The following is a 27,268-nucleotide window of genomic DNA, read 5'->3' on the forward strand; positions in this document are numbered from 1 at the left end:
TTTCTAGTCTTTATACTAAGCTAAGCTAATCGGCTGCTCTCTGTATTTTCATATTTACCGTACAGACATGAGAGCGATATTGATCCTCTCATCTAACACTCAGCAAGAAAATGATGAATATTTCCATAATTGTGGAATTATTCCTTTAAATACTGCCATCTTCTTTTCTTGTTAAAACATTTGTTGGGACTGTAAGAGGTTTTTGGTCAGCTGAGAGTATATCCTCTGTATGTCAGCAGAGGTTATTGTATACAATGGGAATACTGATTGACAACCAAATGGATGTAGAGCTAGAGAGAGGGTTGGGGGTGTAGAAATGAATGAAGATGGACTCTGTCTTCCTCTCACTGTTATCAGAGGAACAGGCTCTTTTGTCAGCTCCTCTGGGCTAAGAGGTATAGTAACTGCTCCTAAATAATACTGTGATATTGAATCAAGAAGTATTGCTCTGAGGCCCGTTCAAAGGCCTTTGAAATAACACTGTTCCCAGCAACAATGGAAGCTTTGTATTGTCAGCTAAATCCCAAAAGCTATCTCAACTGGAATTAATACGCATTTTTTTTTTAAAAAACAAGAAAAGAAAAACCCATTCAGTCATGTATCACAGACATGTAACAACTGCATCAAATGATTTTGTTTCTTTCCACTGCTCACATGCAGTCAGTGTACAATTTTCATGATTTTCATTATTGCAAAAGAAATTCAGGTTTTTGTGTGACACTGTATCTTCATTATGATGATCTCAAAGACCTCTGCCCTGTGTGCCCTTCAAACAAAACAGAAGAATTAATACAGTATGTATCAGAGAGCATTGGTATTTACTGTAAAACCTGTTCATAGCAATAGATTTACAGTATTTTATGCATGAAAATGTAACATGAAAAGATTAGAAGGTTAACTTGGATAACTGACCAAGACCACTTCCGATTATTTAAAATCTAATCCCAATATAAAAGACCGGGAATGAAAATTAAAATAACGGAGCCCGTTTCACCACCTTTTTGTAGTTTCAAATTTAGCGTAGTTATAACAAAAGTGGAGATATACACTTAACATTAGTTGTTACTGAATGTTTACACCTGCTAACTGCACGGTGTAACTGAGATAGCTATCAGAATTAACTGACATGACAAACTATAGCTTAATACACGACCCATTAAGAGTGAGGCATAAAACAGATGTATCATATCTGACCTGACACCTGATAACAATGCAACCCAGGGAGATTTGAAATTACATTTGTAATTTGCAATAATGTGCTTCAGGCAATGCCTTTAATAACAACAACAAAAGGTATTTTTGCCTTGAGCCATACTTTAGAATTTTTCAAGAGTTTCAGGCTAACAGGCTGCCACCAGGCTTAATGTCTTTGAAGCACGGATCTCAGCTACAGATGTCTGGGAACTTTGGGGTGATGTGATATTAAGTTGCTGGGTAACAGGAAGCTTAGTGCAGGACTCTTTCTATTGCACCAGGCCCTACAACGTGGTAGTGGAATTTGAAGCATTTTGCCAGGGCTGTGGAAAGAGAAGGGGGGAGAAAGCACTGAGAAAGTTTATGCAAGCATGTGAGCTAGAGGCCTGAGAAGGCTGAGGAATGTGGGGTAGGGGTGAGTGGAATTAGTAGAGGTAGTTCAAAGCAAGCCCCGACTTTTCAACTGCAGAACGAACAAGGAAGTACTAATGTATGTTGAACTGGCTTCGTTTTTAGTACTCTTAGTTGTTTCATTGGCCAACTTGTGACATACATGCAGTAGACAGTTTCCAGCAGCTTTTCAACAACAAATTTCAACCTCTTCAATTCAATTGGCTAATTCTTCCTCTACTGTGACTGTAAGTTGAGTAAATGCATTGTGTATCTGTGCAGGGAGTTGATTTAGAAGAGCACACATAAAATACCTGCTGGTCTTTATAGTTCAAAATCCCTCAGCTGTCTGAAGACTCTATTGCTCTGCCACTGTGCTCAGGTAACTTTGAAGAACAAAGCCAGAGGGAAAAGAAAAGAGCAAGGGAAAAAAAGCGGAAAGCAAATCTAGCAGAGGCTCTTGCACGGTCTGTTTTTTTTTCCTGTGGCCTAAGGGCAGGTTTTTCTACTGCCTTACTGGGTAGGCTAGGTATATGGGATGGGTGTGGCAACTAAATTCTTCAGATTTATCTTTCATGTGCTTTGTTAGTCAGCCAAAGGCCATGGCAGAAAGCTTTCCATATATACACATTTAAGGTCAAGGTTTCTTTTTAATCTCTTCAGAGATAAATATAAACATTTGTTAGAAATAAGTTAGCATTGACCTTTAGTTTGAGAAGGCACAAAATGTGGACAGTAACATTCCTCTCACAGCTGCAGTTGTTTTCATGTTGCAAGTTTTTAACTGCAAAAATATAAAGTCTCCTCTATGGTGATAGAAAGAAGGTGAAGAACTGTGAGCACAAAGCTTGATCCTGGTGAGGGTGGAATTGTTCTGCTACGCTGGTGTCTGCCAGTCAAACAGATGAGCACTCAAGCATGGGCATTTCCTTGGCAGAAGCACAAAAGATGTCTCATACTTTCCCGTTTGTCTCCTCTTCTCTTTTGTACTTTGTCTTATTAGCACGTGTGCGTGTGCACACGACTGCTCATCACCCGAACCCTTCTTACTGTTCTCATTCATTTTTATCTTCAATTCTGTCTATTTATGTCTAACATTTTCAATTTCCTGCACATTTCTTCTTCCTGTAGCAATCTTTGTTATTCACCGTGAGTTGTTAGCTTCAGTAAGATCAGAAATTAGTCATTACAGTGCTATTTTGTTTCTGAATTATTTCAATCAAACCACTGTGTCATATGGTAATGTCACTGTGAGACTTCTCCAAATGTTTGGTTGTGTTTCTCTCTCAATGTGTTATCAGCTTTGAGGTATTGGTTTGATACCTCAAAGGGGGCGGGTGGGGGTCCCGGTCTGTTTGGGAGCTACCTATTTTCCCCTGCCTGGCTACCATTCTTATTACATGCCTTAAGCAAAGTTGAGAGAGCTGTACTACTAATGACTAATGACACGAGAGGATCCCAGGGAAATATGAGAGTGCAAAAGTAAAGCAGGGCGAGAGAATAAATGAGCTGTACCCCCAAACTCCCCTCCCAAGTTAAATTTGAGGATTTTGTGACAAGCCATTTGGAGTGTTATCTCTTTTCTGAGAAATCTTTCATTACCCAAGGCAAGAGATTTGGCTGCTCTCAGTTACAGTGCTTCACTGCAGTTCATCAAGTTACAGTGAGTGAACAAAGGCAGCATCAGCAAAGAGGGAGTCTATGTAAACTATTTCAACCTTTAGAACAAGTTCTTATGGTTTTGTGGAGACTCCTTATCTGGACAGCAGTGATTGTAAGTGTGTCACAGATCCAGACTCAACACCCATATCCGGTAATGATACGGGTGTGCCTTTACAACGATTCACTTTTATTAGTTTCGGATGATAATAAAATCAAATATGGTCATACATTTCAATTGCAGTATAAAGGTTATACAGGTATCACAAATAACACAGACATGGAAATGGTTGTCATTATAAAGGTTGTTCAGGTGTCCACAGTCTGGAAGATATTTTTGGGTTTATGTTGCCCTTCACTGCCTTATATTTTGTGCCTGTTTAAATAATGTGACCTCTCATGAGCAAGTTATCCAAATAATATACTGTTGCTGCATTTACTTGCAACTCCTTTTTGGAAGCACTTTTGTCCTCTGTGAACCCTGCCTTTTGTTCTATCTCCGCTCCTCAGTACATTTCTCTCTGCTAAAGAAATAAAAGGAAGGCATTTTGAAACGTAGCCTCAATCAGTATGTTTATATTCACACTATAACCTGATTGCAGTGAATAACCAATCAGGATATCTGCTATATTATGGCATTCACATGCCTCACAGTAAATTGATTTCCCTGCTTTATCCTTTTGTTTGATAATCAGAAGTGAGTCATCTTGAATGATGTAACAAAAAAGTTAATGAGAAAAGACAAGAAAAACAGGGGAACTTTGTCCTCATGTTGATGGAAACTGATGTAAATGTCACTGATAACAAAATTGCGTATGGAAATGTTGCATCAGGTTTATTTTGTGACCCTTGCATAGAATAAAAAACAGGAAGAAATGGATCTTGGGTGTCAGACATTGGACAGTGAATCAGATTATGTTACTCTTGATTTAAGTCAAATAGTATATATGACAGGATCAGTAATTAGACTGGTTAAAGTTGAATCATTTGTTTGCATGTAAACACATGAATAACACCTTTGTCAAGCAAACACACATCCCTCAAACTGAAACACCCTTACACCTATTGAAACACACAAATGGAAATGTACACACACACTCACACGTACTTATCCCTTTCCTAAAGTGCAAATGCACCTACTGAACACCTGGTGAGAGCTTGTAAGTGGGGTCGGGTGTAGATGAAAAGCACTAAAGCAAATTCACTCCTGTGAACTTTGCTGTTAGCTTTTCCTCAGAAAGACTGGCAGTAACAGTTTTAGACATTTAAACATCTAAACTAGTGTCAACAGATGGTATATTTTCAGGTTATGCAGGAATATCTGTGTACAATATGTTTTATGTCAATAAAATGTACTTAATTGATTTCAAGCATATAGCCTGTTCTTTTTTCATGAGTATAACAGTTTTTGCCTTAGTGCATTGAGGAATACTTACACAAAACATGTTTGTGCTATTTAACCCTGCTGCATACTGCATTTCCATCTATATTCTATTAGCCACATATTTTCATGTACTACCTTTTAGTTCTTTCAGTTTGCTGAATCTACCCATCCTCCGCTCCTCCATTTTATCCATTGTCAACCTCTACAACTCGCATGTCTCTGAGAGCTCTTTTGTTTGCTCAGCTGAAGGCTAGAGTCCCCACATGGCAGTCAAAAAAAAATCCCTGCCAGTAAATGTAAACAGGAGGCATTGACTGATTGTTGTTAATACACCACCTTGACATGTTTCAGTCAAGGTCTCTTCAACCAACCTCTATATCTGCCTGGTCAGGGGCAGCTGTTGTACAAGCTTCTGTTCTCTTCATCTCCAGAAATTGATTACAGAGATGACTGATAGCGCAAGAAGTGATGTGAGACTCAGGTCATGTGTTGCACATAAAAATGTTCTCTGACTCGATGGAGACTAAAGAGTTTGTCTATGTCTTTCTCATCTCTTAGGTATCATTCGAACACAAGAACTGCTGGATCATGAGACCACACCTCACTACTGGCTAACAGTCTATGCCATGGATCGTGGCGTGGTGCCGCTCTCGGCTTTTGTTGAGGTCTACGTTGAAGTGCAGGATGTCAACGACAATGCACCGCAAACCTCAGAACCTGTCTACTACCCTTCTATCATGGAGAACTCCCCTAAAGATATGTCCATCATCCAGATAGAAGCAGTTGATCCAGATGCCAAGGCCAGCGATAAACTCACCTACAGGATCACCAGCGGCAATCCCCAGGGTTTCTTTGCTATTAACGCCAGGACAGGTAAGATTGCTGTTACCGGGATAGTAGTGTGTGCTACCACAAATTGTATCCTCAGAGCAGGAAGTCTCTGCTCTGAGTCATGAGCTTATATTGTATTCCAGCGCAAATGCTATTCTTGAATATGGCCGCCAGCTTGAGAAAGAAAATTACAACTACTACAAAAAATTCAGTTCATGGAGTGTAGCTTTGAAAGGTACCCTTTTTTGCTTGTTCAGTGTATCTCACCATATGTCAAACAATTGAATATTAACTACAATAGCTTGTTTTACAGTCTTAAGGTCACATCTCCTGCTTTTCATGTAAGCAGAGATCAACTTAGATTTACTAACTGACTGATGCATATAAAGGTTGAACGGATGAGGTAAATGCATGTGGCATTTCAGGCTAAATTTCTAAGGGCATCAACCACTTAAAACATCACAAATGTGTCAAACAAACTCAAAGAAGGGTTCTTATTATTACTGTATTATCCTATGAGACTTGGGGGCAGATTTTGAGATATACTGTAGTGCATTACTGATTAGCTTATGAGCTTCTGTGAGGTTAATGTTTCCTTTCTCGTGACAAAGAAGAGCAGTGTGAAGACAATATTTTAACCTAGGACGGGAGTGGGTTGAGCCTACAGGGGTTTTTCCACTCTAACACTCTAAAGCGTGTTCTCATTTGGTACTCTGGAAATGGTGTGATGATTAATATTTTATTGGGTTCTTATAAAGTTGCTGGAGCAGGCTATGTTTAGTTGAATGGCAGAGGAAATACTCGTAATAGGTGTATTGTAACGCTCCATTGAAAGGCAGAGCCCTTCTTTAAATTTACAGATTTTTTTCCTCTGTTTTGTGGGATGCAGAAATTTTAGTTTGTTTCCATCGAATAATTCGTTCTACATTCTTTTTTAAATCCACTCAGAGCTCTTAAGTTTGATGACTGATTATCAAAATATAAAACAAATCAAGAACATCCATATTGACCAACATATGTAGCTCACAGAAGCAAATTGAGATGGTTAAACTTTGTATCTGTCTGTAAAAGTGCCAATTACTGAATTTGTTTTCCTTTCTTACCTAGCTTAGAGACTAGTCTCTTATTGCTTTGAATGCAAGTGCTCATTAAACTGAAATGAGGAAAGGGTAGTGAAACAGTTGCTCCAATTTGTCCTTACTGATGTGTGTGGTCCAGTTTCCCAAGGTAGTCACATCAACAAGCCAGAGTTATTTTTGTTAGAAGTAGCAATGTGAATTTTCTGACCAAATAAGGATTCATCATGTAGCATGCTTCCCAAACAAGCCTCGCAGTAGTGCTGGGCACTCCCCAATGAACAGGAAAAGAAAGAAAAAATAAATTATAAAGAGAAGGAAAACCTTAGGTATGCAGACACATAAGGTTGGTGTTTTGTCTGCATGCATGACGAGATCAGCTTACATATGCTGATATGGATGCTGAAAAAGAAAATCGAATATTTATCTTTCAAAAAAGCAGTCATACATAACACTTTTTTAACAATGTAGGCAGATTTTGAGGTGTGAAGAAAATATCTTTGCAATTATTTGTGTCTCCAAGATATATTCTGCTTTTTTTTGCCCTTCTATGGATAGATAACCTGTGATAATATAGGGCCATAGCTGGAAAAGAATGTTAACATTAAAGCAGTAGATCTTTAACTAAATAGGATTTATACTTTCTCTTTTCATACATTTTCTTAATCCAGATCTAGATGTAACTGCTTTGTTCAGGATTTTCATTAATGTCCAAGATAAACCTAGTACACCACATATTCACCATTTGAATGCACTATTTTTAGCCCACATATCTAAAGTAAATATTTCCTACTTCCTAGGATTACAAAGTATTTATGAAGCTTATGGTCAAGTCCACTGTGGGCAGAACCTCTTTACAGTAGAACGGGCAGTATCTTCACGTGGTTTCTTTTTATAAGCGTCAGAAGAGCTCTGAAAAAAAAAAAAGAAAACTGGTTATATAGAGGACACTGAGCATAAGGATAAGACCCATTCATGCATATCAAAGCATGCTAAAACATTTATCAGTGGGACACCAGAGCCCCTTGCGTCAGGTTCAACAACGAGTGGTTTGGACAAAGAACTTCATTAAATCACAGTTGTTTAGATTTTTTTTTTTGCGTTTTTTTTGTCTTTTGTTTTTGAAGATTCCGGCAGAGAGTGGAGGTAGAGAGGTAGGAGGGAAGAGAAAACAGGGAGCCAAGTGTAGATGACTACTTGAAAAGACAGTGATTTATGCAGAGTGCCAGTTAAAAAGACAGCAACATTTAAGCAGCCATTTTCTTTTTAGGTCAGAATTTGAATAAATGTTTTCTTGAATGATTACAAATGATGTTTTAGTTTTTATATCCGTGGTATTAAATGAGATCAAAATAGGCTTTATCTCTCCACATTATCAACTCAATATGACATTCTCACCGCATATTACAGGTTTTTGAAAATGTTTAAATTTACTACATGCAAGTCTCTGTAATTACATGTTCTAAAATTGCATTGGAAGCATAGGCCCTGTCTTGGCATATCTACAAAGCTTTACAAAGGGGTGGGAAAAAGGAAAAGACGTTAAGGCCTATGTTTTGTGTGTGGGTTTTGGAGCTTCGGAGGCATGTGTTCCAAGCTAACTAGCTAGCCTTCTATCATGGGCTACGGCCTTGTGCTGCTTTCCAAGCAGCCTGTCAAGCTTCAAACACATATGAAGGCTTCGCTTGACGCCTTGGGTGGCGATGGTTGCCCTTTTTCCGCACAGACCCACATTGGCTCAGTAAAGCCCAGGATGAAAGGCTTAGGCCTACTTTATTTCTGCCAAGTAAACAAGTCCTGCTGTTTTGGCTGTTCTCTGACTTTAGTTTGTCATTAGTGTGCAAGGCCAGCTCTTCTCTAGCAGACACTACAGCAATACCAACATTGGAAAGCTCAGAACTTAACGGCTTGATATAGCCTTGAAAGGATTGGAGAAGAGAGAGAAGAAAACAAGGCAGAGCTGTATGGGGTGAAAATTGTGCCAGTCAGCTGGATAGGAATTGTGTGTTCTAAATCAGTATTAGATCAGCGAATTTGAATAATGCTGTTGGGCTCTGAAATTTTAAAAGATGAACCAGTGCTCAGCTGTGTGGTGGCACAGATCTCATCCCACCCACAGACCTGACCGCAGTTGTTCCCGGCTCCTCAGCATTTACTTGGCAGCTGGGGAGAATTGTTTCCTGGATAAAGCCTCATAGGCTTGTAGTTAACAGATCTCAACAGGATACGTGAGGCAGTGTGAGACAGGCAGATACATAATTGTATGTGCTCTGTAAAATGCCAGTTAGTTGTATTGTAGAGTAATCAAAGGTTGTTTATTACTGGGGTGTACATTTAGAAAAAGGATGTCTTTTCTACACATACTGCATTTGAGACAGCCAGCCCACCAGCTGTCTAGTTTTATTTTCTCTTCATAAAGGAGTTGTCAAAGCTCTGTGCTAGTTCGTTTGAGGTTGTTGACATGAGATGCCCGTTTTTTTTCTGTGGAAGAGTGAGCAGTGTTCATTACCTGGTGAATCACTCGCTCTCTCTCTCCACTGAAATATTGTTTACTGTGCTACGACATACTGGACTTTGCACAGAGCTCTTATGCCAGAACATGCTTGTGTTAGGAAAGGACAACCAAGCAGAACGTGTAGTCAGATCACCCCCACCCACACACACACACGCACGCACACACCCACCCGCACACACGCACACACACACACACACACACACATATGCATAGAGGAAGTTCTTAATGTCTAAGTCGGGGTGAGAGAATTGGAACAAAGATCACTACGATAGCAATCTTATCTCGCTGAATTCTCATTACTCTACATCCTGTTGCACCTTTTCTACCTTTCTCTTCAAGTATTAGTACTTTCTAAAACTTCCCTAATTGTTCCAATGTTGTCCATTGAATTTATAGAATGAGTTATCATTAGTCTGTGTTGACCTGACATATGAGATTTGTGCTTGGAACACCTAAAGCCTGTTGAAAACTCTACCCTATAATAACAGTGCCTATCTGTATTCGTCACCAGACAACAATGTAGTTATAACTGACAAGAGCATGCTTTTAATAGGACATGGTTGTCTGTACCTGATTGTTTTTGCCCTTTAATGGCAGCATTCATTCCAGTGGTTGAACCAAAATGAAGAAAGATACACTCAGGTGAATTCTTACAGCTGTATTGAACAATTTTAGCCCATCCCTTTCCTCCACCTGGAGCCAGCAGCTCATTGTCATAAAGTGAAAAGGAATGCCGTGGGTAATGCTTTGGCAAGCTTGGATACCTCCGACAGGTTTTATGTGCATTTATCATCCTGGGGGTTGAATGAAAAGGTAGGGGAAAACAAGTACAGCTCATAGCCACTGGGATTTGCAGCTGCAAATCATCTACTTTCATGGCTTTCATATCAACTTTCAGTAACGCCTTCTCTGTTTGAGAGAAAAAACACACACACACGCACACACACTCACACACACTGGTGTTATCAGTGGTTTACCAATGCTCCAACCATTATCAGGGGAAGTGAAATAGGAAATGGATACTTCCAACAACTTCCTGATGTTTACGGTGATTTGGGGCCAAACAATTGTCACAGCTCTCAAAAGAGATTATGAGAAGAAAGTGTGGAAATGAAAAATAACTGATTTTCCTCTTAAGACCTCAATTCAGCCACAGTATTTTCTGGTTAAGCAAATCTGACCTGGGACTACTGTAGCATGTTAGCTTTTCAAGACTGTGGATTTCTTTTTTCAAAGAGAATGACTGCCACGTCTTGGTGGTGTTAGTGTCTGGAGTTTTCATTGAATCTTATGGTTATTCTTACCCTAATTTGAAGACATTAAGAAAATTTATGAGATCTTCCACTTGAAAATAAAAATGAAAATGATTCACTCAAAAATTCAGTTTGAAGATGGCATTCTTTCAAAAAGGAGGCATGAATAAACATCGACTGACCTCTCAACCTTATAAAAGCGCCACTGCATAAGTAGGATTTATGGAATGCAAATTGAAGGTTGATATATTAATGTGCAAATATAAAACTATTACGGGCTAGGTGACCCACCTCATGGCCTAAAAGCAGTAAACATGCAAGACTTGGCCCAGTAGACCTGTTTGTTTGGTGTAAAAAAAAAAAAAGAAAGAGAAAAGCATAGTAACCATGACAACCTTCTGTGCCATCAACACATTTTAAAGTCATCTTTTAATAATACTATTGATTAGTTTGTCTTTTTTTTCCTCCAGACATTATTTTGAAATATAGTTTTTATTTAACAATGCCAAAAGAATGCAAAACTATGGAAGACAGTGTATTGACAAATCTGTTAGTGTTACATGGCGGTCACACGAGGTAGACCAAAGCTTACATGCAGTCATACAGCAGAGCAGGTTAAATATTGTCCCAGACATCAACATATCGCTACACAGTCAGCCTACAGTATGCAGTGTTTTAGTTTGAAAGTTTTTACATTGAAAATCTTTCCTGCTTAAAGGTTAATGTGAAAGTGCTCTGAGACACTTCTGTTAAATGGACCAGGTCTCTCTTGTTGGTGCACATCAAAATGTGATTACGGTGTTCTCACCTACTCAACTGAACCATACATGCATTCACTTAAGATGTGGTAGGTATAAAGGTGCCTTTAAAAATTAACTGTACAAATCTACAATGAGTAGACCACAGTATAACAATATTTGTAGGCAGTAGCATGTCTTTCAAAATTTGTATTTTGTGGATGTTCAACTTTTTTATACATTGTGTTGCCTCTTTGCCCCTTAATTAATTAATATCCACTGAGGATGTCAAAATCAATTCATAATCCAATTAAAATTGTATATATATGGTCTCTGTCCATGTGAGATCTACAATTATATACTAAGGATTAAATTTCATATCAATTTTATGCCTTTCCAGACCTTAATTCTGCTTCATTCTTATGACACACCAACAATGCAACTTGAATGGATTTACATGTTCATGGATTTGACAGAGGCCTAATGACCACCAAAGTCTTTGAGGGAAAACAAAAAAAAAAATCCTTAAAACAAACTCCTCTTTACATCAGACAAAGCAAGCAATCAGTTTGTTGACATACTCTTAAGTAACCGGGTGACAGTTGGCTTTCTCCTGTAAGCAGATTTCTTAAATGTCACGTAAACGAGAAACCTGGTTTCTGTAGCCATGGTTTGGGATTAGACAAGCCTGATTTCCCCAGCTGATACCGGTAATCGAGTTTCTAATCAGCTTTTTACATGTGGGCACGTGCAGGACAATACTTAAAACAGGGAAGGTAAGAGCAAGCGGATTAAAGGAGAGAAATATTGCTCAGAGCGATGCATCCTCGCATTTAAAATGATTCAATCCAAAACCTGACTGAAACTGAAACCAACCACTAGTCACCACTAGAGCTCTATAATAAATAGTCATATTAAGTTGTTTCCACCGCTTGATTGATTAATTGATTTATTGATTTTATTTATGGATTATCAGACACACACACAAAAAACAAAAAATCCAATTATTTCCAACATGGTCCCAAGATGTTAAAAGTCAAAGAAACATAAAGAAGCACAAGACATTCAACATAAAAACTACACAATACAATCCTGAAATCTAAAAACACATCATCACAATCTAACAAATAAAAAATAATAACTCCCACATCAAAAGACAAGAACAGCTAAAGTTACAATGTCATTGCAGATTTCATTATAAATCTGTGACCCTGTTCCATAAACCTAACCTAACTGATAAACCCCTCTCATATTTTAAAACTGGATGTGTAGCGGAAGGCTGTTCCCCAACATGGCACCAGTGTAATAAAAGGAACTTCTGGCTACATTATTCACTTGAGGCACTTTACATGAACGCACACTGGCCCTGATATTACTGACCTATTGTTATCTGAAAAGTATTGAGGAGCATACCCATTGATAATATTGTACATATAATGCAGTTTCTGCTGTCCTGTCCTTCTGAATTCATCACTACCAACATGAATTTGAGGTGAAGCATTTAATAAATACCAAATAATATTTTGCATCACCTGCAGTTTGTTCCTAAGTTTAGCTAACCACTGTACCAAGCAGAACATGACACTGTATCAGTGTTAACATTGTTTAACATTTGATTATTTGTAAAATTCAGACAGCACAGACACTCACAACAAAAATCAGGAAGGAGCTTCCTCTTTAATTAATACAGTTAAAATGAGCAACTGATACATCCAAAATGAGGTCGGGTTATGGAAGAAATCTGATACCTGACCGGGTTATTACAGTACATGTAAAAGCATTCTCACATTACCTGCATAACCTGATTTCTCAGAGCAACCTGGTGTCTTAAGTGCACACGAATGTACTGAATATGTGTCAGAACCGAATAATCCACCATAATCTACAAATATGAAAGACACACAGTCTCTTACTGTTACTCCCTGTAATGCCTTGTCTTATTACCTCCCAGATCTCATGTGTACATACACAGATAGAGATCAAAACTCAGCTGCTCCACGGCTTCCAAATGTCCCATCCATTTAGACAGCTCCACATAACATTCACTTTCACAAGCATTCAGGAACTTGAATCCCCTATAGCCCCAACTCTTCCATGACGCGCTTATCTTTTCAGATTACTAATAAGCCTTGCAGCTGTGAGGTGCTGAGATATCTCAATCCTAATGTAAACAGTTCTTCCCCGCTAAATGCCCTTTACTCATTTTCACAAAGACCTCATGTATGTATACATTCGCATTAGCTTAGATGGCATCTCTTTGTTGCATTTGTCAAATTCTGTGTGTTTCCGGACAGGACAGTAGTTGGACTATACAGATTTGAAATGGAATACCAAGCATTGCTCCCCTTCTCAATAAAGGGAGATGGTCAGTAGCAAGCAGTATTGTAAGACTTGTTATAAAGAAAGGAACAAACAGCTTCTACTTTGATATACCAATCCCTTCTTACGCTCCCACATTCACATGGATTTTGGTGTTCCACAGTTCGAATTTAAGTGTAATGATGGCATCACGAGTGGTGAAAATACTTTCAACAGTGTGGTTTTGGGCTTGAGTATCAAGCATTTAACTCATAATGAAGCTGAGAAGATTGTTATAGTTGTCTAGGATCTAACATTGGGTGTCAGAATAAGAAATGTTTGCAATCTGTGTTCATTTTTGTCTTCTCACAAGAGAGAAACAGCAATTCAAATAATACATTTTCGTTTACATTTAGCCAACAACAATTCTAAATATCCCAAAGACTTCAAAATTGGATGTCTAGCCACCCAGCACATTCCCGATTGTCTGGAGTTACAGCTAAATGTGTGTCACATAAATATGTGTGTCACTCTCAAGACTGCTAATCACAGCAGCAATGCTGGGTATGAACCAGCCCAACAATGTCCTGGACTCCTTAACTCTCTCCAGGCCTCCATTTCCGAGCAGTAGATCTAGCACTCAAGGACATGGTTGAGAGTGCCACTGCTGCTTTGCTGTTGTTTTTCTCCCCCTCTCAAAACAGCATGGCTATAATTACTGTCGGCCCAGCTCAGCCCACGCCTGAGGATGGCTTTTGTGTGTGTACGTGTGTGTGTTTATATGTGTGTGTTGGGACAAAGGCTGCGGGTTAGAAATGCAGACTTCTTTGGTGAGCTCTGGCTTACCAACCAATCATTTTACAGTTCCTTAACATTTAGGTATAGATAGAGAGGTATGCACCTTTATTGGCTGGAACACTGGTGCCAGCAGTCCTACATAAAAGAACTATTGCTGGTAAGCATGCAGCCCTTTTTAAGAGCAACTTGCAGGATAAGATTAAATAGATACTAATTTTTGAAAGTTTTTGACACAAGATTTTCTGAAAGTGCTTGGATATTTGTGTGGGCTGCAAGTTTGAGCTGGCAGCATGTCAGACAAAAATGGAACACCAGCAAACAAAAAGCATTTTAATCCACATCCTGCATCAAAATAGCTTTAGTCATCCACAGTAGATGCAACATATTCTTTGCATTATAGATGTTTGACTCTCCTCTCAGATCTCTCAACATCTTGTAGCAGATGTTGGTGGCATTCTCCATGAAAATTCCAGAGTAGAGCCTTAAAAAAAAAATTCAACCAGTGATCATATAAAAAATTTAAGAAAATCCCCCTAGCTGACACTTTACCAATTGACAGGAGGAATCTGTGAAAGATGGATGCTCTCTGTATGACGGGATCGTCTGTTGCATTCAATATGTGTTAAGAAAGCGTCGCCACCCTGCTGTGAGAAGGTCAGCACCCTGCTGTTAGCCCAAGGTGCAACTGTATTTAGAAAGAGTCCCACCCATATAAAACATGCTAATATTTCCAACACCTTTCCAAATGTGACACTATGGACAATGAAATTTCAGCAAGGTATATCACATGACATCTGAGTGTGCTCACTACCCGAGGGTTGCTGAGAGTAACCACAATGAAATACGAACCAAATACCTTTTTTAGTTCCTGTTGAGCTTTGCTTTCTCGATTGCTTCTTCTCTCTCGTGCGCTCTTTGTAGGGAGAGTAAGAGAGATTACAGCTGAACCAGAAAGAAGCGCTTTTTGAACATGCATGAGTACCCATTAACAAACTGCAGCCAGTAATGTGTGTGTTTGTGAAATTGGACTTCTTTGCAGTCTTTGCAAGGCATAACTTAAACCAAATTTCTACTTTCCAAAGTAGACCTTGGATGAAGTCCAGTTGGTTTGTGATGTGGTTTCGCTAATGTTATGTTTGTTGTCGAGATGTGCTTCTCTACTGACAGTATCCTGTTTACTTTACAAGCTGTGTGTCTGTTGTGATACCTTGCCAGGTTTTGATCAGGCAGCTAATTTGGAGAGAAACGATAAATCAAAGACCTAGACTCGGTATGGTTAATGTTGTCATCTGTATTCTGTTCTATAATACATGTACAGAGAGAAGAGTGACCTAACACAGCACACAGGGGAGATTAAAAACATTATCATCCATCAGCTCCAGCCTTGCTAAAGCACATAAATAATTAGTCAGCGCAGTCTGTATTGATGTGGCACAGCAGAACTATTAGCATCAACGGTAATAATCCTCAGCTCGCAAGTCCCTGTAACCCATCCTGATCCTCTGCTAACTTTCTTGCAGACGTCATGCAACATCGCGCGCGGATTCCTGCAGGTCATGTTGTAAATATACTAATCTTCACTCGTGTTGTCAGCATTGAAACACCTGAGGAGAGGGTGTATGTAACACTGTCGGGAACTCAGGGTTGCAGCAGATTCTGTCTTTATGTTGATTTAGCTTTGTTGTTCACATTTGCTCCTACAGTGGGTGCTATTTTATATAAAAGGTAAAAAGGTTTAAATTTGTTTCCCGTCAAGTCAGTGGAGAAAAAAACATGATGTGCACCGAAAGGAAATTCTGGTTGTTGTTCTTTTTTTTTTTTTTCTTTCTTTTACGGATACGAGTAGAGCTGTATCTTCCTATATAAATGTGTAGATTAAATAAAGCCTAAGAAAGAGAGGGGGAGGGGGCAAAAGTGCCTCGCTCATATGCCTCAATTGCAGTGCAGAGGGAGGGCTATTTCAGGACCTGTAAGTTGTGGCCTGCTATTCTCGTTGCAGGCATATGTGCCATTGATGGGTTTGGGTTTCGGAAATCCTTTGCTTTATGCTAATCAGGCGCAGTGTGGCAAGCAGACAGCACTGGTGCGGTCGTAGTTGGCATGTGTACTCTACACTCAGTGTCTCTGCAAAGTTGCAATTACACTGGGAGTGAGGACAGAAAGCTGCTTATAACATAGCCATGCAGCAATATCCATCCACCCCCCCCTTTTCTTCTTTTTTCTTCCTCATGTTTGTGAATTTGATTCAAAATTGGATTAGCAAGAAACTCAAGACTCAAGCTTGTTTTATTTTTACTTTTGTCAAAGCCTAGCTTAACAAAGTCCCCTTTGTGTGATTGATGTCACAAGACATCAATTCTCCTGCTTACACTGAATGATAGAGCTCAAAGAGACCCTTGAAACACTTCAACAAGCAGCAGGATTTTTTTTCTGAAGTTTGTTTTTCTCTGTTTCAAAAAGTGCTCAGGACTGCGGGCTGTGTCTGACTGGCTGTCTATTTATTCAGCTTGTGGAAGAACTAAAAGCAGGGTGTCAAGGCTTCGCTGCTGTTTGGGCACTATTTGCAGAGCTTTGTGATATTTCACATATGTAAGGCAGTGTGGTGGGCTGTCTGGCAACTGTGTTGACCAAAAACAAGGAAGACTTACGGGGAAAACACTCCTCCAGATGCAAACTCTTAACTCATGGGTGACTGATTAGTTCAGATTATGTCACCCAACTGTGAATGGAAGGATTGGTTTTTGAAAGTTTTATTAATCCAGTATTGTTAGTTTCTTTTGTATAATCCCAGTGTTTGCTTCAAAGTGTCTTCAAAGGAGGAGAAGACAACATGATCTAGTAATGTATTTAGTCCAGCTTATAACCGATCAATACTGGATTTGTGAGGCTGATAATAATATTGAAATTTGAGAGTTTAAAAAATGTGGTAACAGTCTTATGGCTGATTTTAATTTTTTCACATAGAACACATAACATAGATAAACATTTTGGACAAAAATCATTCTAACTTAACAATTAAAAAAAGGTATTTTAAAAAAAATCAGTGCTTTCTGTATGTAATGGAGAGACTGTACCTTAATCATATCTTTAACATTTCTGCACGCCAATACTGATATATCTGCAATAAGCGAATATCTGCCAAAACGATTTTTCTGTCAGGGCACTCATCCTGCATTTTCAGTGATAGTTTCGATAATTAATGATTACTTTATTATGACAAGATCTAATAAAAGAGAGCAATACAGACTTGTTCACTTGGTTGTTTATATAATTAATTCTGTATGTGTATTTTTCATTTTCTTCTTTCTGATTGCTTCCAACAGGTCTTGTTACAACTACTTCAAGGAGGCTGGACAGAGAGCAACAAGATGAGCACATTCTTGAGGTAAGCACTTTAGTTTGGCAGATTCTCAACTTTTATGGAAACAAACATTGCTGGGTCAGTATGAGCCCGTCTCATTTATTCGTGAAAACGAATTAGTAACCAGATAATCAGAAACCCTCAAGGTCAACAAATGTAGTTCCCACATTCAAAAAAAATGTCTGTTTCTGAATGTTTTCCAGCCTACGCTGGCTGAGAGCCACATGTTGCTAACGAAAATAAGTCTCGCAGTATGTGCAAGAAAGGTCCGTTTGGAATAATTCTTCCTTGTGCTGATTTCCGGATGGGGTATGAGGGAGTGGTGGGAGGCGTGTGGGAGATCACGGTGACTGTTCCTTTGTTCTTTCCCACTGTTCCGTCTCGTGGATGGAGCAAGCTGGGACAGGAAACTGCTGTCAAACCAACAGGCCAATGTCTAAACTTGTGGGTTTTAATTGAGCTCGGCTCTGTTCTCTCCTGATACCTCCCTCCCTCTTTCTTGCCACAGAACTGAGGTTGATAATTGTTGTTTTAATTGTGTTTCCGGAGCTGACAGGGAGCAGATTGGACGGCTTTTAATTATTGTTAGAAGTTGCACCATTCAGTGATCATTGGGTGACGGTTAATGCTGGTGCATCTGGTGCCAAAGTAGTGTTGTATTTCATACTCCGACTGTACATTACACTTCACTAATTGTAGTGCAGGATTGAGAATAAATGATAGGGGATGTAAGTGAGGAATAAAGGAAGACTGTGTTCCTTTAATGGAATGTTTAGCCGATGAAGGAAATTCTTTTTTGAGAATTGAATCACAAAGTTGTAAGGAAAAAACAATAAAATGTAATATTTTGTGCAACACCTGTTGAATTTGTAAAAGCTTCTGGATATCAGAGTCTGGAGGGTTTTGTATGCAAACTCAAAACTTCTCCATCTAGCGGTGTGCTGTAGATGTAGAATTGCTACTTCCAACATGTGGCTGAAAGCTGTTGAATTACTAGGTTGTAATTGGTGTCTCATTTAAAGTCTTTGTGTCTGAAAAAAAAAAAAAGAAAAATGCTAATTCCCGCCCTAGCTGAGCTCATGAATGTTGTTCATTTGTCTCATTTGACAAAAGGCCTCCGGACAGACATTTAATAACCACATTAAACACTGAGCACAAAGTCTGGTAGACTTTTATGTTGAGCCAAATTCAACACTCACACTCAACACTATTTTCTTCAGCTAATATTCCTGTTTCTTGTAATGTTTATTACTAAAGTTTATAATGATTAATCAGAGACTATAATCCCAGCACACAAAGAACCAACATTTTCCAGAAAAGTAAAAAGTTTCTCTTGCACATTCCTATTTAATTTGAGTTTTAGGGATAATTTAAAGCAAGCAACTTTTGACCTAAATAGGTACAAAGTGGCTGAGTGAACACAGCCTTGGAAGAGGTGTAACCATGGCAACTTAAGAAGTTTGTATGTGTTAGTCACTGGTTATTGGGTATCCAGCAGGAAGCTCTTTATTGGGCTGCACATTTGTGGAGCAGAAAAGACCCCTAAAGCCTACAATCTTCCTTCCTCACACACACCTAACAGTGTATCCTCCAGGCAACTGATGGAGGGCTAATCATGACTCAGAAGAATATATGTGTGTGTACATGCCTTTGTGTGTTGACTGGGTACTAGCAGAGCAAAGCAAATTCAAGTCCTCGCTAGTGCTGTTTCTGTACTAGCTTGTTGTAGAAGAAGAAACGAAACATGTAGGGCTATTTGGAACATGTGGAGCAATTAGGGTGGGGGCTGTGTCAGCATTGTTTGCACCAAATGCCAAGAGGAGGTGGAGGGAGCACAGGGGGGCCTTCAGCTTTTATGATGAGACGGATGGGGGTTGGTAGTCGTGTGCCTGTGTGTGAAAGAGAGAGAGAGCTAAAAGGCAGAAAGGCAGTGGGGGAATTTGAGAAAAGGCAAAGCTGCTCTTGATGGTCTGAGTGTGGGCTCTAGCGGCAGGATGAGAGGCCTCCATCGGAGGAAAGGGGGGGGTGGGTAAATAGCAAAAGTGGGACATGCCAGGACATGCTGAGGATTCAGGCCTGGGACTGCAGAGAGAACATTATAATGGAAAAGCAGGAGTGAATGGGCTGTTCACATCTGTTGTTTGGAGCCTATCCCAGCATGCATTTGGCAAGATGCAGGGTACATTCTGGACAGGTTGCTAGTCTAGATTATTTCACCAGGATATTAGATCCTACTCAGTCCATTTTTCAGATAAATCATTTAATCTATAAAATGTCAAAAAAAAGGAAAAAAAAAAGTCTTTGTCTATAACCAAATGATATTACATTTACAACGCTATAAAATAGAGGAAAACAGCAAACCTTTTCATGAGAGAAGCTGAAATAATTTATGTTGCATTTTCCTTGATAAATGACTGAGCGAGTAATCCTGCTACAAAGGGACATAGTCTGTTAATCTGTGTAATTTTAATAAAGAGCAAGTGGTGCTATTTAAACAGAGCACCATTTAAACAACTGCTGTGGAACTTGAGCGTCACCCAATATTATAGCCAAATGCAATATACATGTATTATACTCAGTAACTAACTAACACACAAAATCCAACACGGTTTATCTTGATTCCCAGGTTGTTTTAATCACCAACAATTGCATTAAAACATTACTCACATGTGGTCAGTCAGATTAAGCCCACAGTTTTGCAACAGATAATGAGAGCATAATGGAGTGTCTCAGTTTGCGGCTTCACAGCAGTGCTATACTGGTGCAAAGAGACACACTCCCTCTGATGTACCTTCTCTGTCTTTTGTGCAGTTTTCCTAATTGTCAAACAAAGGCTTTTGATAAAAATGTTCCAAAGACAGGCGTGTGGTGATGGATAGCTGTGTGCACACATGCATAGTGGTTGTGATTAGTTACTGTGCTATGTCGTGTGCTCACAAGGTTTCTATTTATTGTCATCTAATTTCATTTAATTTTAATACTGGTTCAATAAACGGAGTACCTTTTCAAGATATTTAAATATTACAGGATATCAGGTGCTCTGCCTATATACAACATATGAAGCCAAAGTGCACATGTGATCATAATGGAAATATTCATTACAGAACACAGGATGGGCACCAACACATCCTCCCTGAGAGAGACATTCACGCTCAGGTTTCTTGTCATCCCATTTAATTAATTCTACTCATGTGAATAGCATAGACAGCTGCAGACACTGCGAGAAAACCAAAAACGCATTACTTTAGTAATTGAAACTATGGTACCAAATGGTGTTTGTCTGGCTCTGGACTCCTGACTGTTTTTAGTAAAGCACTTAGCAGATGGTTTTAAATGACTGTGACATTTGTTCTGCCCTTCTACAGTATTTTTGCGGCTTGAAGCTAGAAATGCTCACATCTCTGCCAGCACTGAGCCGCACAACCCTTGAACCCATTTTTTCTGGAATGAGATGAAAATTCTGTTTGTTTAGGTCAGCCTGTGGCTCTTTGCTTTTGATTAAACTCCTCAAACTGCGCACTCGAATGTCCGAAGACACAATGGGCTGTTAAATCTTTGCACAAATTACAAACCGTTAGTGGGCCACCAGCAACATTTGATGTTATGACTTAAATTAAGGCCCCATTAATGATGCAGTTGTGTGACTTTTTATACTGGGTACTTCTGGGATTTAAAAAAGAAAAGGGCAGTAACTCTCAATGTTTATTAGCAGTGCAAAATCTTTGCTTGCAAGTATGACACACTGCAGCAGAGTCAGTTGCAGCCGGTTCTAACAGAATGAGGAGGTGCAGCTAATTTAAAATGATTAGCCGTGGCGGGTTGTCAGTGTTCCAGCCATGCAAGCTACAGTTATCATTATCACAGGCAAACATATTAAACATTTTTTCAGATTAGAAAAGATTTCATAGCAGCCTCCAGATAAAACAAATAACATTTACATGAATACACCAACCCTCAACAGTAACTCCCCGGGGCAAAAATGGGTTCATTAATATCTATAAAATAAGAAACATCTCTTTTGCTTATTCAGATAAGCTCTTTTACATTATTTAATTTCAAAAGTTATTTGTTAATTTCATTACAATGTGTATAAGAGCTGATATTTAAAAGTAAGTTTTCTGAATTTGTTATGGTGTCCAAAAATCCCTACAAATCACCAGATTTGGGTGCTTTAACAAATCAGGAAGTCTACCTTTTTGCATGAAATTAGATTATGAAACTGTTATTATTAGGCCACAAAAGGGGCCCAAGAGTCTGAAAGCCCCAGTAGTGTCATACTGCTCTTACCCCAACCAGACAAAAATGGCTTGAACCTCACAACCTCACAACCAAGGGACCAAAATTGCTGGTTATTAAAGTCCTGCACTCTCTGCTGCAGCGCTGAAAAACATAAAATCCAATTTAGTCTTGTATTTCTCTGCTGGAGAGTTTTGCTTATAGGACTGAGATTTTTTTCATTGTGAAGAAACATGATCTTTCTGTACTTAGTGTTTAACTGGATTCATTCATTATACTATGTAGATTAGATTGGGTTTAAAAAATAAAGCAAACAAATAGTCGCCATAATAGAAAAGAGTGTAACTACCGGTTTCCTCAAGAAAAGAATGTGTATTTAAAAAACACTTGACAGCAAATCTCAAAGGGAATTGCCTTTTAATTTTGGCAGCAAGTTAACTCACTGAGAAAGAAGTGGAATGAAAGGATGATGATGGGAAAAAGCAAGCTTCCCATCTTCGTCTCTTCGTGATTAATTTAAGGCTTTGGAATGATGAATTTCTAACACAGCTGTCTCTAGCTTTACAAATTCCCATGATAGTTGTACATAAAGTTCAATGCTGGTTTTCTAAACTTTTTGTACATTATTCACTGCTTCTGTTCCAAAACTCCAACACTGTATCTATAATTAAAAGTATTTGGTTCTTTACTGCGTCTATGTATGATAGGAAAAGAAAACAACATAGGTATTGTGACTTGAGGAGTTAACAGATATCGAATGTGATTTAAAGTTCACTTGCATCAGATGATATTTGCCTCCTTGTTGTCATCCCAAAGCCTTTTAGTCTATAGACTTCTTGGTCTGAAGTCTTTATCCTTTCTCCTCAGATCACTGTCACCGACCACGGCGTTCCTGCTAAATCCACCACCGTCCGCGTCATCGTCCGAGTCCTCGACGAGAATGACAACAGGCCGTTGTTCCTTGAGAAGATCTACAAGATCAAGCTCCCTGAGCGGGAGAGGCCGGAGAAAGAGAGAGCGATGAAGAGAGACCCAGTGTATCGGGTCATTGCATCAGACCGTGATGAGGGACCCAACGCCGAGATCTCTTACAGCATTGAGGAGGGGGACGAACATGGCAAGTTCTTTATTGAACCCAAGACTGGCCTGGTGTCATCCAAGAAGTTCTCTTCGGCTGGAGAGTATGACATTCTTACAGTAAGTATATAATCCCAGGGCTCCATGCTGTCCTCAGCCTGAGACTCTCAGTGAGCAGTACATTCCCACAACAGATGCTTGTTTATTGTTTTACTGTTTTATTCCCCTCTTCCTCCCATGTTTTCTAACCCTCGTTTTTTTCTCTGCCCTGTCTTTTGCTGCTTCTGTGTAAAAACGCAGAGTGCTCTCTGTAAAAAAGACCAAAAACTAATTGGTCCACACGCATCATGTTGGTCATCAAGTGCAGAAGAAAGTTTGTGGCAAAAGCAACTACTTAAAATGTTAGGGAGCATGTTCCAAACAACAGTCTGCAGTATCCAATTAGGATCTCATTGTTATAGTGTCATAATTTAAGTGGTAGGATGTATGTGTGTGTGTTTTCTTTCTCAACATGGTGCTAGCGCTCTGGTGGCTTTGTCATGAAGAGCCAATTTGTCAATAATGGATGTGGCTTTTCATTATGGCTGTCAACAAACCCTGTCACAGTGTTCAGCACTTGACAATATTATTTTCTCTTCATCGTGACAGATGTTTTTTGAAGAGTATCTTAAGATGACTGGATAGTAAATGTTTTATAAATGTGAAAATGAATGTCAGTTGTCCAGCTTTGGAGCAAAAAAAGCAAGATTACATCTACTTTAGTCGTCACAGTTGGCTGTCAAAACTTCTGCAATACCATTAGTAATGATATTTAACACTCATTTTTTTGGACTTAAATGTATTTTTTTCACACAGATTTTATGTCTCCACACAAGCAAAAGTTGTGTGTCTAGCTGCAAGAAGATGCTGCTCACCACAGTTTACAGTAATTGAGCTCCTGACAAAGGGTTGAATCACAAAAGAATACCACACAAAAGGTGTTTTGTTATTCAGAATACGAGGTCCTCTTGCCATGAGGAAAGCTCAGAGTATGAAATGTAAGGTTGTATACCGGAGCATGAACTAGCAAGCTACATAACTTAACATTCCTGTATATTTACTTTTGAAGAGTTTCAGGAAGAAGATCCGCTAGAGAGCTGTGCAGAAGCTCATTTGCAACAGAAACGTCGCATGAAACTGCGTAACACAGTCATCCATTCTCTGTCTCTCTCAGATTAAAGCTGTCGACAATGGACGTCCTCAGAAATCCTCCACTTGTCGCCTGCATATCGAGTGGATTCCCAAACCAGAAGTACCAGCAGATGCAGCTCCTCTGCTTTTTGAGGAGACCCCCTTCACCTTCTCTGTAATGGAAAGCGACCCTGTGGCACACATGGTGGGCGTCGTAGCCACCGAATCCTCTGATGTTCCTGTGTGGTTCGAAATCACAGGTACTGCTTCCTACACATGCGTCCGTGTTGTTGTGTGTGTGTGTGCATGTAGAAATATTCTGTGTCAAAGAAATGCTTTATAGGTAGAAAAACACTTCAAAAAATATGACTAACATAGTGTTTATGTGTGATATGGCTGGGAAATATGGAAAAATACTTAATTTAGAAGATTTTATTCCACTAATGTTATCCAGTATGTCAAGACTAATTATTCATTGATTTAAAAAAGAATATTTTGGCATTTTGGGAATTACGCTTATTCACTTTCTTGCCTAGAGAAAGATGAGAAGATAGTGTTTTTTGTAGAAAAAATACCATCTGTATAAACAAATAGGGTCAACAACACGTACTGTTGAGAAAGGCTATGTTCAAAGGTTGGATCTTATTTATTTGCCTTATTATAATTGTCAGTGATTTTAAATGAGAATCTGGAAGTTACGGTTTCACTTAGGCTGTCTGTTGATACCTGGCTGAACACTAAATATGAAGTAGTAGGTGATTAGCGTAGTCTAAAGATTAGAAGCAGGGGAAACAGCTAGCCTGCTTCTGTCCAAAGTTAAAAAATTCTTCTACCAGCACTTAAAATTTTACAAATTTACACACTGTATTTTGTTTATTTAATTCTACAAACAAAAAACAGTAATATAAAAACAACAAGTTGCAGTTTTACGGGGCAAATGTTTAACTTAGGAGACAGACAAAGTAGCTCTGCCCCCAACTTCCTTTCTTTATGCTAAGCTAAGCTAATTGCCAGCTGGTTTTAGCTTCATATTTAGTGCACAGACATGAGAGTGGAATTTTTTAACTTCTGTCAGTCAGGCTAGCTCCAGCTGCGCCCAGTGTTTACGCTAAGCTAAGCTAACCAGCTACTAACAGTAGATTCATAATTAGCATATAACCACGAGTGTGGTATCAATCTTCTCGTCTAACTCTGGGCAAGAAAGTGAATTAGCGACATTTTCCAAAATGTTAAATTTCTTCTGTAAAGTATGGAAAGTTAAATTTTCAGTTGGAATTCTCAGGTTTTCTTTGAGAAATCTGACTTGCATAGCCATGTTTAGACAAACAGGAAATATCTATACTTTTCTTTCCTCTTGTGTGATAGCCAATGTGTTTCGAATTCTTCAAACTTAATTCGTCCTTTCTTGAATGTTTGTGTGTGTTTTTTTTAACTTATGATAGACACTGTATGCATGAGAAGACTTAAATTGACTCCTTTCAAAAATGCTTGCCTCTTCTCCCTTCCTCCCACCCTGTCCTCCATCTAATCAATGTCTGACTGACATGTCTCTTTTCTTCTTTCTTCTTGTGTGCTCTGCAACTGCTTTCCTTTTTCTCTGGAATGTTCTGTTTGGTTGGATTTTTGCAAGACGGCATAGAGGATACTGAGATGTTTTACATCCTTCAGATGGCTTGTGACCACAACTGTACAGCAGAAGGTAGCTGCTGGGATCTCCTAATAGGCATTGCTGTATTAAGAGATCATCCTGCATTGTCTGTTGGTGCTGCCTGTTGGCTGTCATTGAATCATGTTGTGCCAATGGATTCATATTGTGCCACATTTTACCTTAAACCTGTGATCTGATTAAGAGTCTCAAAAGGGCCAGAAAAAACCTTGTCTTCATACCCTGTGTGAATTAGAGGTCTGTTATATCCACTATTGTATGGTTTATCATTGAGAGTTTGGTATCCTGTTATAGTGTATATTATGTTCTTATACATTCATCACTTTATATTGTTGTGAAAATAGCTGTTATGTGGATTATGTCTAGCTGAACAAAAAATTTATACTGATAGTTAATGACATCAACATTAGTGTATTCATAAATTGATGTTTGTGTGTCCTTCTCAGTGCCCCCATTTAGTGTTTGTGTAACCTTGCTACATGCACACAACTAAGCGATGATTTGTCACTAATCTTTTGTCCTTTCTTGTTGTTTGCACACAAAAAAAAATCCACAGGTGGTAATTATGACAGCCGCTTTGACGTGGGCAAGGCCAGTGGAACCTTGATTGTAGCGCGGCCCCTGGACGCTGAGCAGAAATCAAATTACAACTTGACGGTGGAAGCCACAGATGGGACACGAACTGTCAGCACCCAGGTAATTGAAACACTAATGAAACGGTTGGAAGCTGATGAGGCAGTTGTCATGGTTCTGCTTTTCTCATGTGAGGAATAGCAGGGGGAAAGGGATGAGTAATGAGTGAAGCAGTGGCCAAACTGTCTCTTTTGTTAAGATATGTTTATGCTGGGATGCTGTCATTGCTCTACTGGCCGTTCTAAATGGCAGTTTATAGATCTGAGTCCTCATTACATCCCTACATGACTTGATTAATCGTATAATGTTGCCTTGAGGAAAATGGACAGATAATAGTTTTAGTCACATCACATAATACATTATGATGTTGTGGAGTGTGGCTGAATCGTGTTGATCTACCGGATAGTTAACAGGATTAGAGCTGCAACTAAAGATTGTTTTCATTGTCGATTAATCTGACGATTGTTATCTCGATTAGCTGATAAATGTTTCGGTCAGAAAATTGTGAAAAATTATAGGAGCCCAAGTTGACACATTCAAACTGCTTCTTTTAACTGACCAATAGTTCAAAACCCAAAAATATTCAGTTCAATATTATTGAGATTGAAAAGAATATTTTTGCTTTAAAAATGACATTGTTGGAGATTGATATACTGTCAGTAAATCAAGTAATCAACTGATCATTTTGGCTCTAAACATGATAGTTACTGTTGCGTTTCCATTGTTTTGATGTGCTCTGCAGCTCGCCTAATCTTTCCATCAGCTCATCACATAGGGAAACATATATAGTGGTTAAACTCGAGGTTCAGTTTTGCCTTTATCAAGGAATAAAACATTACAGTAGCCGGTGTGATTGAAACCGTTTTTCAAACTATGATATGGGTAGTCAGCATTCCTCCTACTCCTCCTCCTCCTCCTCCTCCCCCTCTCTTTTCTACCATCTCAGTTGAGCGTTGAGCTCCAGGAATCTTCCATTGTCTCATTCCTGAC

General features: G+C 39.0%; 1 protein-coding gene across 3 annotated transcripts in view; it reads left to right on the forward strand.

Annotated features, from left to right (window-relative positions):
- The window catches only part of fat1a (FAT atypical cadherin 1a), a 76,970-nt gene that overhangs the window by 15,650 nt on the left and 34,052 nt on the right, over positions 1 to 27,268 (forward strand). For all 3 annotated transcript variants that reach the window (XM_067585055.1, XM_067585053.1, XM_067585054.1), the window contains exons 3-7: positions 5,186 to 5,500; positions 17,459 to 17,520; positions 22,600 to 22,929; positions 24,023 to 24,239; positions 26,202 to 26,341. In XM_067585055.1, the coding sequence (XP_067441156.1) occupies positions 5,186 to 5,500; positions 17,459 to 17,520; positions 22,600 to 22,929; positions 24,023 to 24,239; positions 26,202 to 26,341 (1,064 nt within the window). The remainder of the gene's footprint in view (positions 1 to 5,185; positions 5,501 to 17,458; positions 17,521 to 22,599; positions 22,930 to 24,022; positions 24,240 to 26,201; positions 26,342 to 27,268) is intronic.

Source organism: Thunnus thynnus, chromosome 3 (genome assembly GCF_963924715.1).
Source record: "Thunnus thynnus chromosome 3, fThuThy2.1, whole genome shotgun sequence".
In the NCBI taxonomy this organism is placed as follows: Eukaryota; Metazoa; Chordata; class Actinopteri; order Scombriformes; family Scombridae; genus Thunnus; species Thunnus thynnus.